This window comes from Ziziphus jujuba, chromosome 1 (genome assembly GCF_031755915.1).
Source record: "Ziziphus jujuba cultivar Dongzao chromosome 1, ASM3175591v1".
NCBI lineage: Eukaryota > Viridiplantae > Streptophyta > Magnoliopsida > Rosales > Rhamnaceae > Ziziphus > Ziziphus jujuba.
In genome coordinates, this window is record NC_083379.1 from 46,332,181 (window position 1) to 46,346,142 (window position 13,962).

The following is a 13,962-nucleotide window of genomic DNA, read 5'->3' on the forward strand; positions in this document are numbered from 1 at the left end:
CAATATAAGCAAGTTAAAGGCCAAAGGCCACATTCTGTCGATTGCTCCAGCCATAACTAACAAAAATATTTTCCATGCAAACTGTCACAGATCTCCAGGTAAATATCAGTAATTTATGGTTTTTTTTTTTTTTTTTCTTTTAGAAAAACAAATTCTTCACCTCGTGGCTTGATGATCATACTGGTGATTGTTCCAGATTTTGATTTTCATCTTCATTTTTTTTGCTACAAATTTGTATACAGCTATGGGAATCTATAAAACCAAGCTTGTCCTTTTCTTATTTACAGAAAAAGGTTTTAGCAAGTCAAAACGAAAAAGAAAAATAGATAAGAGGCACATAAGAAGACATTTCTGCATGAGGCTTAAATTTCATCCAGACAAAAATAAATAAAATACCTTTAAAATCTTTTTATTATTATTAATATTATTATTTCTCTATCTCACTGAGTGTACGCTTGAGGAACAACGCTCGAAAAGACATATACATCATACATGACATGCCCCATCCTCCAGAGCATGGACCCTTTTGGATCCCTGCATCATACATGACATGCCCCATCCTCTAGAGCATGGACCCTTTTGGATCCCTGCTTTTTTTAACTCGCTTCAGTGCATGTTTCTTGCGCCGCACCCTAAGAGAGCGTTTGAAAACATTGCCTGCAATCAACATAAAATTGACCCCCAAAAAAAAAAAAGAAAAAAAAAGGGTTAAATAAAAATAAAACCTACTGATCAGGATCCAACTGGCTGGGCCAAAAACAAACCAGCAACAAGAAAAAAGGCGGTAAAATTTATGCCGCTATAGCTCAATTAACTTAACAAATGTACTAAACCATAAATATTGCAAATTCACCACCCTCTCAGATTCACCATCCAAAAACACTAATGGAAAAAAAATCTTCACCATTTTTAACCATATACCCACAAGGCCTTAACCTCTAAATTAAATAAATTCTTGCCTTTAATGAAACCAAATTTATGAAACTTTAATTATCTCCGATAAAAGATGTATAAATTAATGAACAATATACAAAAATTCTTATTAGAGAGAGAGTGTGTGGTTAGCTGCAACTGGCTAACGAAGAGACTGTGCGAGTGCTTGATTGTGAACTTGAGACTGCATGCATCTAGTTAGTTGAATAACATCTAAATTTACAAATAACTAAACCATGAAGGCATGCTCACAAGCATCCATATTTTCCACAAAGATATTAATCCATATAAAAAATTCCATAAGGACATATTAGATCTTTTAATTTAATTAAAAACCCACGAGAAAACAACACAAAAAATATAAACTTAATCACTCTCCCAAATTAAAAGCATGAAAGTAGGGACAGGAGGGAATTACCTGGATCTGGGGTCTTGCTGCTGGTGCCAACAGTGTTGGAAGGCAAAGAATCGGCCATTGTGTTTGAACATGTAGTCTCCACTGAAAGCATCTTCAATGAAATTTTCCGTAAATAATCTGACTGAAACAATTGTTCAATAAAAAATTAGGCCATATAGCAAGTGATGAGATGAAGAGGGAAGGGGAGAAATTAGGCCATGTTGCATTCTGTTCACTGAGTTAGGACACAAATGTGTTCATATAATGAAACATACAGATATGGTTAAGTGCCTTGCGAGCTGCTGCATCTATCTATGCATGTGCCACACATACCACAGAAAGCAAGGGAACCAAGAAATAAGGAAGTACCTGGCTTATGGCAGCATTATATATCTTTTCCTCAAACCTGACAGCGACTTTCTCCAGTTCATGCAATCCTTCTTGACCAGAGTAGGGAAGATTTTTCTTCAACGTATCCATTCTGTACAGGCAATCACTATTCATTAATTATCCACAAACAATAAAGCATGGAAGAGCTAGGATTCTCAGCCTACAAAAACAGAAAACAAGAAAACCACCATGAAAGCTTTGCTCATTCATGAAATTTAACTACTAATAATTTCCAATATTTCTTTCTTCTGCTTTTTAACTCTACACAATAAAACATTGATAACAAATGTGACTTCTAAATCCAATCCTTAAAATATGAAGTGAAATTTTCTCAAAAGGCACATACATCTTGTTGATAATTTTTTGACGTGAATCTGGCTGCAACTGAGACCTCCAATCACTTGTGTCCATTGTTGGTTCTCCGCTTTGAATAGGCCTCCAATTATTGTGGTCTGTCAAAACTAATTCACCAGAACAAGTGTCAATAGAAAACTACAATTTTCAATATTACTAGTTCAGAGAAAGGGAAGAAGAATAGCAATTATTTGGGCATGTGATATTGATTCTAAATACCAAGCTGTCCTTGCTGCAATGAAGAAGCAGGTCTCCTGGGCCTATTTGAACTGACAAAACTTACTATCTGCTTCTCATACAAAGGCAATTTATCCTTGTGACCTATTAAAATGCTATTTTTGTTTAGCTGTAAAAATGCCAGACTTTTGTCCAACATAGCCTTAAATAATCTTAGCTTCTCAAGCTGCTCTGTTTTGGGTTGTTGAAGAGAATCATGCTGGCAAACAAAGAATGAAAAACATAATTAAGCAAAAAAAAAAAAAAAAAGAAAAAAAAAAGTATTGGTTGATATACGAACAAGTTCTATTAAAATACATTATATGTATTATATATTGACAACATATCAGTGAAAAACCAATTCTACTTTTAATCATATTTATTAGCAGCAGTCAGGGCAAATGGCAGCCTTAACACAGAAGGTGCACCAACCTTCTGCAGAAATTCAAACAGCGGATCCAGCCCTCAGAAGGACTGGCTATACCTATAACTTCCATAATGACAAAGGTGGGTTGAGAAGCAAAATTTGAGAGATTAATCACATAATGAAAATTGTAACATACCTGCTGCAATTTAACAGCAATTTTCCGGGACATTTCATTCATATCAGCAAAATACAAGTCGTTCAAGCTCTTGATCTGCAAATGAATATCAGCAAGAAAGAGCTCATGAATCTCTAATTTTTAAACATGCTAAAAATTGGAGAGAGAGAGAGAGAAGGAAAAAAAAAAAAAAAAATACTTGTGACATATACATGTTTCTATATGCGGCTGAATTTCAGATAAGCTTTGTGGTCTCTTCATTTAGGGGGTTCCCTCTCTTAAAAAGAGTTCATATTCTTTAACTTTTTTCTTAAACAACCCCCATGTCCTACAAAGTGTGCTTTCATCAGTATTCTTATCTCTTAATTGTTCATTATTCCTGAATTTTTGTTCCAAAATCTATGTGTATTCCAGACAAAACCCAAAGACAAGCCCTTCCCAAACCCCACAAGTCTTGCCTTTATGTAAAATCAGTCAAAGGGGAAAGTTATGGTGTCTTACCTTTTGATAGGCTTCCTCTTTCCAATCACCCCCATCTGCATGTCCTGTCTGGGCCGTTGACCCTACAAAGATATAAAAACATGAATATATGCAATCAGTGATATAAAATTTTACTAGAGGTAATAACTAAAAAGATCTTAACTAGCAGATAAAGTTTTGAACAGTGGAATGAATTCAGTGTACAGAACAATCAAGTGAAGAAAAGAATTAGGCTGTAAGAATTAGGCTACCAAGCAGCTGCTGCGGTTGCTGCAATCCAGTAACACTACTTTGAGGGCCCAACTGTTGCTGATGCATATTTGATAGGTTGCTTTGCTGAGCCATAACCTGTTGTTCTCGTTGTTGCTGCTGCTGCTGTTGCAGGTTTGAAAGATTATTTTGCCGGCCGGAATTGTTCATGAAAAAACTTTGATAAAGACAAAGAATCCAGAATAAGATGCAAACGTCAACACTAAAATTTTACCGATTTGGTCAAAACAAATTTACGCCTAATAAGCAGAGAAAATTAGCGTCTTAAAATTTTCAAACTTCTTAAATCACCCATATATTTTTTTTTCTTTTCTTATATAGATTACAAGACAAAAATTAAACTTTTTTTTTTCTTTTTTTCCATCGATTTCAATTTCCTCTTTACCAAACACAATTCCAATTTTATGTGCTTCAACAAAGAGTAGTGAACGCCAAACAAATCCAATAATTTAATCTCCATAACCGAATAAAACAAAACCAAAAAAATAAATCAAAAATCTGTTAATCGAGGAGATTGATACGCCGATTATAAAAAAAAAAAAAAAAAAAAAAAAAAAAAAAAAAAAAACTACCTTGAAGCTCAAAAAGCCAGAGAGCCTATTCGGGTTTTGGAACAATTAAAAAAAAAAAAAAAGTCAGAGAGACGAGGCAAGAGAGTCAGATGAGGATTTGGCGAGGAAAATGGAGGTGAAAATTAGAGAAAATTGAAAAGGAAGATTGGGGGTACGAGCGGCTTCCCGTTGCAGAAGTATCCCCAATTTTCATGAACATATACTTTAGAAGAAGAAAGTAGAAGTAATTACAAAATCCTAAATTATTTATTCAGGATTGGGATTTTTATTTTTGACCTATTAATGGCATTACTTTTGTATGTCGCTTTTCCATCACTGCCCTCAGTTTTTCCTTCTTATTACGCTTTAACCTTCCTTCTCCATGTACAAATACTATTACCAAAAAATCACTCTACTCTGATACTTTAGTAAATGTTTAGTTTCACAAGCAATTGATTTTCAATATTCAACGAACCTTTCATCCAATTTCGGCAAAAAACAGAAAAATATTAATAAAAAGAAAAAAAAAGCTTCTGTGGATCATAGTCCATGGATAATATAACACCTGGTTTAGGGTACATCAGCCCAGTCCAATTCTCCATACGATGGACCATTTAGATGTCGTTAGTAGGGGAAAAATAATTAGGGGAAGAAATTGCAAATTTTTAAAAAAGAGATTGCAAGTGTTTCGAAATTATAATAATAACAACGACTAAATTGTTTTGATTTGCACTGAAATCCATTATAGAGACGAGAATAAGAGAGACTAAGGTATGATTAAAATCTCCCAATTTACAATATGCGGTTAAAATAAAACTTACTATCCAATATGGATGGCTTATTGGGGTCAATTACATATATATATATATATATATATATATAGAGTCCAAGTTTTAACATCATATGTTAAGACAACTCATGCGGAGGAGCTTAATAGTGCAAGATGAAGTTATTCTTGTGGAGGACAGCTGCCAAAGCTTTTGTCGTGTGCTTTTTCATCTTTTCAGAAGGAAGATTAAATGCGATGGTGTGTGATATATGTGAGAAGTGAGGAAGAATCAGTGTTGAATAAATTTTAGTAATTTATGGTTCTGTCTTTTTTTTTTTTTTTAAATTTTAAATACAAATTCTTCTCTTCATGGTTTGATGATCATATTGTAAGAATTTATTTTAAAATTTAAAATATACATAATAAATTTTATTAAGCATAAAAAATAATAACATTCAAATATAGTCATTAGTAAATGGAATAAACACAGCCATTAAAAAAAAAATTATAACATAAATAGATTCTGTAAATATTTATTTATTTAACACGTATGGGTGATTGTTCCACAATTTGATTTTCGTCATCGCCTTTTTTGTTGACACTTGGCTACAAACCATGGGAATCTATAAAACCAAGCTTATCCTTTTCTTATTTACAGAAAAAGGTTTTAACAAGCCAAAAGAAAAAGAAAAATAGAGAAGAGGTACACAAGAAGACATGTTTCTGCATGAGGCTTAAGTTTCATCCAGACAAAAAAAATATAAAATACCTTTAAAATCTTTTTATTATTATTAATAACATTATTCTCTATCTCACTGAGTGTATGCTTGAGGAACAACGCTCGAAAAAACATAATACATCATACATGACATGCCCCATCCTCTAGAGCATGGACCCTTTTGGTTCCTCGCTTTTTTTAACACGCTTAAATGCGTCTTTGTTGCGCTGCCCCCCAAGAGAGAGCCTTTCATACATTGCCTACAATCAACATAAAATTGGTATTAAAAAAGAAAAGAAAAATTTAAATAAAAATAAAACCTACCGATCAGGATCCAACTAGCTGGGCTAAAAACAAACCAGCAACAAGAAAAAGATGATAAAATATATGCAGCTATAGCTCAATTAACTTAACAAATGTAGCAAACCATAAATATTGCAAATTCACCACCCTATCAGATTGACCATCCAAAAACACTCATGGAAAAATAATCTTCATTCAACATTTTTAACCATATACACACATGGCCCTAACCTCTAAATTTCTCTACATTAATTAAGTTGTTGCCTAAAATGAAACCAAATTTATGAAACTTTAATTATCTCCCATAAAAAATGTATAAATTAATGAACAACATACAAAAATTCTTATTAGAGAGAGAGAGAGAGAGAGAGTGGTTAGCTGCCATTGGCTAAGGAAGGGGCTGTGCGAGTGATTGATTGTGAACTTGAGACTGCATACATCAAGTTAGTGGAATAACATCTAAATTTACAAATAATTAAACCATGAAGGCATGCTCGGAAGCATCCATATTTTCCACAAAGCTATAAATCCACATAAAAAAATTCCATAAGGACATATGAGATCTTTTAATTTGATTAAAAACCCAAGAGAAAACTTCATAAAAAATATAAACCGAATCACTCTCCCAAATTAAAAGCATGAAAGTAGGGACAGGAGGGAATTACCTGGATCTGGGGTCTTGCTGCTAGTGCCAACAGTGTCGGCCATTGTGTTTGGGCACGTAGTCTCCATTGAAAGCATTTTCAATGAAATTTTCCGTAAATAATCTGACTGAAACAATTGTTCAATAAAAAATTAGGCCATATAGCAAGTGATGATATGAAGAGGGAAGGGCAGAAATTAGGCCATGTTGCATTCTGTTCACTGAGTTAGGACACAAATGTGTTCATATAATGAAACATACAGATATGGGTAAGTGCCTTGCGAGCTTCTGCATCTATCAATGCATGTGCCCATGTACCATAGAAATTAAGGGAACAAAGAAACATGGAAGTACCATGCTTGTGGCAGCAGTATAAATCTTTTCCTCAAACCTGACAGCGACTCTCTCCAGTTCATGCAATCCTTCTTAACCAGAGAAGGGAAGATGCTTCTTCATTGTATCCATTCTATACATGCAATCATAACTCATTCATCAGTTATTGACCATACAGCACTGAAGAACTATAATTCTCAACTTACGAACTTCAAAATGCAAAAATCATGCAGCTAAGATTACACCAAACAATTAAATATAAAAATGGAGTATTCAATTATCATGTCTTCAAACGGAGGGAAAATTTCACTTTTAACCTTCAAATCACAAACTTAAACCAGACTAAGCAATAGTTAGGTCATAGCTGATAAGGCATACTACTACTGCAATACTTTCACCCAGTCGGTTCTCTACCATTCAATTGCAATGCAAAGTTCCACCCAGATGTAAGCAAACAAGCACAAACTTCCACACACACACACACACACACACATATCCACCCATATATTTTGGCAAAAACCACTCAAACAACTGCATCCACCCTAACTTTATTAATCCATTGTTTTCAATGCTGCCTCTCCTACTTTAATTAATGCTTCCACATTTAATATCCGGATCCCATTCCATATACCATTTTAGCATTACACTAAATCTTTTATTTTATTTTCAAACAATGCCCTCTCTTTTACCCTTCGCCATGGATACTAGCTCCTAAAGAAAAGCTACAAGAAAAGCATCCTCTTTTACTAACCAAGAGCTCTTCTTATCAGGCTCATTTTTAACATGAATAAAGAGCAGCATGGTTACTGCGAGAAAAAAGTTGAGAAGACAAAAGCACATGATAAAAGATAATACCTTCTGTTAAACAGAGAACAAGAAAACCATCATGAAAGCTTGGTTCACTTGTTACATTCTATCACTAGTAATTTCCAATATTCTTTCTTCTGCTTTTTAACTACTTATGATAAAACAATGTTACAAAATGCAACCACTAGATATAATGCTTAAAATGTGAAGTCAAATTTTTTTCAAAGGCACATACATCTCGTTGACATTTCGCTGACGTTCATCTGGCTGCAACTCAGTCCTCCAGTCACTTGTTTCCATTGTGGGTTCTGCACCTTGAATAGGTCTCCAATTATTATTGTCCATCAAATCTAATTCACCAGAACAAACTTTCTTAAGACAACCACAAAATTCAATCACTAGTTAAGAGAAAGCCTAGACGGAAAGGAATCATTTATGAATGTGACATTGATTCGAAATACTGAGCCCTGCAATTTTTAAAAGAAGCTTAAAAAATTCTATGATAACCATTTAGCAGCTTAAACATTAACAAATTTGCATGGAGAACGAAGAGAAGAAAGAAAAGGATCAACAACTTATTAATTATGCGACATGAATAAAGCTAAAGCAGTGGCATTATTTATATCATCTGATGGTACAGCTAACTTTCTGTATGATTTTCCAAAGCAAAAGAGTCCTTGATCTATTTGAAACAAAAAGAAATATAAACATAATTATTGATTTTTAGGGCAACTATGCATGAATAACGGGAAAAAAAAAAAAAAAGCATTTCCAAAAAAGAATAATTTCAATGTTTTTACATTTAGAGAGGACAACAGTCTCGGGTTGTTCAAGCAGATAAATTTTCTAAAGAGTATGATTTAAGTACACATCAATATCATCAGTAAAGTTACCACAGATGATAAGCTACATCCTTGATATATATGCAAACAAGAAAAAAAAAAGGTTTTTTGGGCCAAATCTAATCCTTAATTTATAAAAATAAAATATTTATTTATTATTTTTTTTTAAAAAAAAAAAGCCCACAAGATCGACTATTTAAAATCTCACTCAGGCACTGCATTCCAATCTCATTCTGGTCCAAATCCCTCAAAGCTATTTTATTAGAGACAAGAAACCATGAATATTTCTTAATTCTCGAATCTTTATAAATTGACAACTAGAAAACTTAGTAAAAACTTTATCGAAGATTGTGAACAAAATTTCACAAATCTAAAAATTCAGCTTATCGAATAATATCCAAATATATATATATATATAATAAAATACATACAAAAGTGTATAAGCGGAAATAGGTCTTCAGTGGCTGGTTGGAATCTGAGAAGGCGAAGGAGAACAGGAGGTGGAGAAAGAGAGATGGTGATATCGTGTGCTTTTGTCGTGCAAGATGAAGTTATTCTTGTGGAGGACAGCTAAGTTATTCTTGTGGAGGACAGCTGCCAAAGCTTTTGTCGTGTGCTTTTTCATCTTTTCAGAAGAAAGATTAAATGCGATGGTGTGTGATATATGTGAGAAGTGAGGAAGAATCAGTGTCGCATAAATTTTAGTAATTTATGGTTCTGTCTTTTTTTTATTTTTTATTTTTTATTTTTTATTTTTTTTATTTTTTTATTTTTTTATTTTATTTTATTTTAAATACAAATTCTTCTCTTCATGGTTTGATGATCATATTGTAAGAATTTATTTTAAAATTTAAAATATATATAATAAATTTCATTAAGTATAAAAAATAATAACATTCAAATATAATCATTAGTAAATGGAATAAACACAGCTATTAAAAAATTTTTTATAAAAACATGGATAGATTCTGTAAATAAATAATCGGTTATTTTACGTCTATAAATATTTATTTATTTAACACGTATGGGTGATTGTTCCACAATTTGATTTTCGTCATCGCTTTTTTTGTTGACACTCGGCTACAAATCATGGGAATCTATAAAACCAAGCTTATCCTTTTCTTATTTACAGAAAAAGGTTTTAACAAGCCAAAAGAAAAAGAAAAATAGAGAAGAGGTACATAAGAAGACATGTTTCTGCATGAGGCTTAAATTTCATCCAGACAAAAAAAATATAAAATACCTTTAAAATCTTTTTATTATTATTAATAACATTATTTCTCTATCTCACTGAGTGTATGCTTGAGAAAAAACATAATACATCATACATGACATGCCCCATCCTCTAGAGCATGGACCCTTTTGGTTCCTCGCTTTTTTTAACACGCTTAAATGCGTCTTTGTTGCGCTGCCCCCCAAGAGAGAGCCTTTCAAACATTGCCTACAATCAACATAAAATTGGTATTAAAAAAGAAAAGAAAAATTTAAATAAAAATAAAACCTACCGATCAGGATCCAACTAGCTGGGCTAAAAACAAACCAGCAACAAGAAAAAGATGATAAAATATATGCAGCTATAGCTCAATTAACTTAACAAATGTAGTAAACCATAAATATTGCAAATTCACCACCCTCTCAGATTGACCATCCAAAAACACTCATGGAAAAATAATCTTCATTCAATATTTTTAACCATATACACACATGGCCCTAACCTCTAAATTAATTAAGTTCTTGCCTAAAATGAAACCAAATTTATGAAACTTTAATTATCTCCTATAAAAAATGTATAAATTAATGAACAACATACAAAAATTCTTATTAGAGAGAGAGAGAGAGACAGAGGGAGAGAGTGAGTGGTTAGCTGCCATTGGCTATGGATGGGGCTGTGCGAGTGATTGATTGTGAACTTGAGACTGCATACATCAAGTTAGTGGAATAACATCTAAATTTACAAATAATTAAACCATGAAGGCATGCTCGGAAGCATCCATACTTTCCACAAAGCTATAAATCCACATAAAAAAATTCCATAAGGACATATGAGATCTTTTAATTTGATTAAAAACCCAAGAGAAAACTTTATAAAAAATATAAACCGAATCACTCTCCCAAATTAAAAGCATGAAAGTAGGGACAGGAGGGAATTACCTGGATCTGGGGTCGTGCTGCTAGTGCCAACAGTGTTGGAAGGCAAAGAATCGGCCATTGTGTTTGGGCACGTAGTCTCCATTGAAAGCATTTTCAATGAAATTTTCCGTAAATAATCTGACTGAAACAATTGTTCAATAAAAAGATTAGGCCACATAGCCAGTGATGATATGAAGAGGAAAGGGGGAAAAACAAACCATTTAATGTTCCATTCTGTTTGTTGTGTTGGGACACAAAAGTGTCCATATAACAAAGCATACAGATATGCTTAAGTGCCTTGCGAGCTTCTGTGTCTATCTATACCATAGAAAGTAAGGGAACCAAGAAAGTACCTGGCTTATGGCAGCATTATATATCTTTTCCTCAAACCTGACAGCGATTTTCTCCAGTTCATGCAATCCTTCTTGACCAGAGTAGCGAAGATGTTTCTTCAACGTATCTATTCTGTACAGGCAATCATTACTCATTTATTATCTACAAACCATAAAGCATGGAAGAACTATAATTCTCAACTTACAAAAAGAGAAAACAAGAACACCACCATGAAAGCTTTGCTCATTCATGAAATTCTATTACTAATAATTTCCAATATTTCTATCTTCTGCTTTTTAACTTTACACAATGAAACATTGATAAAAAAATGTGACTTCTAAATCTAATCCTTAAAATATGAAGTGAAATTTTCTCAAAAGGCACATACATCTTGTCGATAATTCGTTGCCGTGTATCTGGCTGCAACTGAGTCCTCCAATCACTTGTGTTCATTGTTGGTTCTCCGCTTTGAATAGGCCTCCGATTATTATTGTCTGTCAAAACTAATTCACCAGAACAAGCTGTCAATAGATAACTACAATTTTCAATATTACTAGTTCAGAGAAAGGGTAGAAGAATGGCAATTATTTGTGCATGTGACATTGATTCTAAATGCCAAGCCAGGACAATTTTTAAAAAGAGCTTAAAAAAAATTCAGTGATAACAAGAGAGCGTACGGAGACTGGCTAACAACTGAGGAATTGTTCAGATATATTATAACTTTTCACTTAATTAGCCACCCATTAGAAAACTAGCTAAAATTATCAACTTAAACACTCTTCCTATTGAAAAGAATGAAAGTAGAAGACATACAATTATATTATATTATAAGTTGTATAAATTTATCAACTTAAACTACATCTTGTTGACACTTCGTTTGACGTGAATTTGGCAGCGACTGAGCCCTCCAATCACTTGTATCCATTGTGGGTTCACCACCTTGAAGAGGCATACAATTATTGTTGTACAACAAATCTAATTCACCTGAACAAACTGTCTCAAGAGTCAAGAAAACAACAACATTCAATAACCAGTTAAAAGAAAGTCCTGAAGAAAAGCAATCATTTGTGTATGTGACATTGATTCTAAATACTGAGCCGGCGCAAATTTTTTAAAAAGAGCATAAGAAAAATAAATAAATAAATAAATTCAATGATTACAAGAGAAAGAGTACCAACACTGGTTAGAAGTAATTGTTCGGAGGAATTCTAATTACTGAGGTGGTGTCCATGTATTAAGTTAGGTTCAATTAAAGCTTTATCAAGTGATAATTCGAAAGAGAAACGAGTCGGCTTGGTAGTTTCGACATGGGTTTTGGACGGAATTGTTCATGAAAAGACTTTGATCAAAGGCAAAGAATCCAAAAATAAGATGCAAACAGTAAAAATATCAAACTGAAACCTTTAAGATTGTTAAAGTTACACGATTATCAAAAAAGAAAAAAGGTACCTGGAAGCTCAGAAAGACAGAGCCTTTTCTGGTTGGAAAAAGTAATCAAAGAGACGAAGAGACGAAAGTGGGATATCAAAATTAGTCATGCAATCCTTTTCTGGTTGGAAATTGTTCAGCATGATTGCCTTTAGTCTTGGGTCTCACCTGCCGTCCATATCGCCTTCTCTCTTACAATTTTACTTCACTCCTGTCCTTATATGTCAAATCACTTATTTTGATATTTTAATTAATGTTTACTTTCAAAAGCAGAAGCAATTCGTTTTTTTTTTTTTTTTTTTTTGAAGAAAAGCAGAAGCAATTCTTAAATTCATCAAATTCCACGCCCCCACACCCCAAAAAACAAAAAAAAAAAAAAAAAAGGCAAGAAGAAGAAAAAAGTTTTGTGGGCTACAGATAATGACACGTGGTTTGGAAGGACATCATGAAAAGGCCAAGTCCATCTCTTTCTTTTTGGGTCTACTGTTGGCCCATTTAGATATCTTATGAAGAGAGAATGAAAGTGTTTTAAAATAATAATAATAATAACAATAACGATTAAATTGATTTTATTTATAATAAAGTGCATTTATAAACAACATCGATTAAAATATTATTAAGATCCCCCGATTTGCAAGGATTATACAATAGTATTGAACCGATTAGTTTTTAATATGGATTTGACTTATGGTAAATTTAAAAGGTAAAGCACTGAGAGTCTGCAATCATGTAGTCCGACTTGCTTCTTGCATGGCATTTGATTTTGTACATGTTTCATAGACCTAATGCATTAGCAGAGCGTCCAAATGACGCTTGGTTAAAAAGTTGATGGTGCAAAATTATCGTGCGCTGGATTATAATTACATACCTTTAAATCATAAAATGGACTAGAAGCAATGCATGCGCAAGCCATCTGTTTGCTGACATGCAGTAGGGCCTCTACCTCCAAAAGCACTTGTTGTTGGCCACGTGGAAACAACTTGCATAATATAAAATAGTAATAATGTTATATATATCAAAATATTTATTAAATAATATATATTAAAATATTATTGATTGATATCTCTATATAAAATATATATGAGTGAAACATTTGATGGAAAAATAAATTAAAAAAATAAACCATTTAAATATTATCATATTATCTACCATAACAATTGATTAATAAATTTAATAAATATTTTAATATATCTAGCATTATTATACAAGATAGACCCACATTACCCAAGCTTGTAAAGAAAGGCAAGTCAAATCTCCATAGATCTCACATCAACAACTGCTATTTTAATGTCAGGTGAAGTAACTCCATGCTAAATTAAGGATATAACATTTTAAAACTGAGATCTCAAGCAAGCCCATCAAAAAGATAAAAACATTTCATATAGTGTTTGAAGATAAAATAAAGAATCGTTTTTTAATAATTTTGTTCTTGAAAAATTAACTCTGCCCAAAAATTGAATAGGGGTCAAGACACAATCGGGCGCCAACGCCTGACTCAAGTACTTAAATGATTTAGAAAAAAA

The 13,962-nt window shown here is 32.8% G+C and overlaps 1 protein-coding gene and 1 pseudogene across 9 annotated transcripts; both read right to left on the reverse strand.

Annotated features, from left to right (window-relative positions):
• Window positions 1-384: 384 nt before the first annotated feature.
• Window positions 385-12,748, reverse strand: LOC132800332 (mediator of RNA polymerase II transcription subunit 15a-like). 9 transcript variants are annotated; one of them, XM_060813785.1, is made up of 12 exons: window positions 12,461-12,748; window positions 11,825-12,004; window positions 11,400-11,514; window positions 11,032-11,143; window positions 3,564-3,687; window positions 3,334-3,395; window positions 2,854-2,928; window positions 2,294-2,510; window positions 2,067-2,181; window positions 1,700-1,811; window positions 1,352-1,442; window positions 385-657 (listed from the first exon to the last, which is right to left on the reverse strand). In XM_060813785.1, the coding sequence occupies exons 3-12, from the start codon at window positions 11,462-11,464 to the stop codon at window positions 563-565; spliced, it is 1,068 nt and encodes a 355-aa protein (XP_060669768.1). In that variant the 5' UTR covers window positions 11,465-11,514; window positions 11,825-12,004; window positions 12,461-12,748; the 3' UTR covers window positions 385-562. The 9 variants fall into 9 exon arrangements, with proteins under 9 accessions (XP_060669768.1, XP_060669767.1, XP_060669766.1 ...); XM_060813784.1 differs by having other exon boundaries at window positions 1,352-1,472; window positions 2,067-2,172; window positions 12,461-12,739; XM_060813783.1 differs by having other exon boundaries at window positions 1,352-1,472; window positions 3,564-3,684; window positions 12,461-12,736.
• LOC132800334 (mediator of RNA polymerase II transcription subunit 15a-like) lies at window positions 5,662-8,973 on the reverse strand (annotated as a pseudogene).
• Window positions 12,749-13,962: the final 1,214 nt, after the last annotated feature.

What these genes read in the sequence shown, in the direction of transcription:
- LOC132800332 (XM_060813781.1), bottom strand. Translation starts at nt 11,464, where the DNA reads ATGAACACAAGTGATTGGAGGACTCAGTTGCAGCCAGATACACGGCAA. An exon ending in CAACGAATTATCGACAAGAT is followed by an intron (nt 11,144 to 11,399) that starts GTATGTGCCTTT and finishes TTGCCTGTACAG; the next exon opens with AATAGATACGTTGAAGAAAC. An exon ending in AAGAGGAAGCCTATCAAAAG is followed by an intron (nt 2,929 to 3,333) that starts GTAAGACACCAT and finishes ATTCATTTGCAG; the next exon opens with ATCAAGAGCTTGAACGACTT.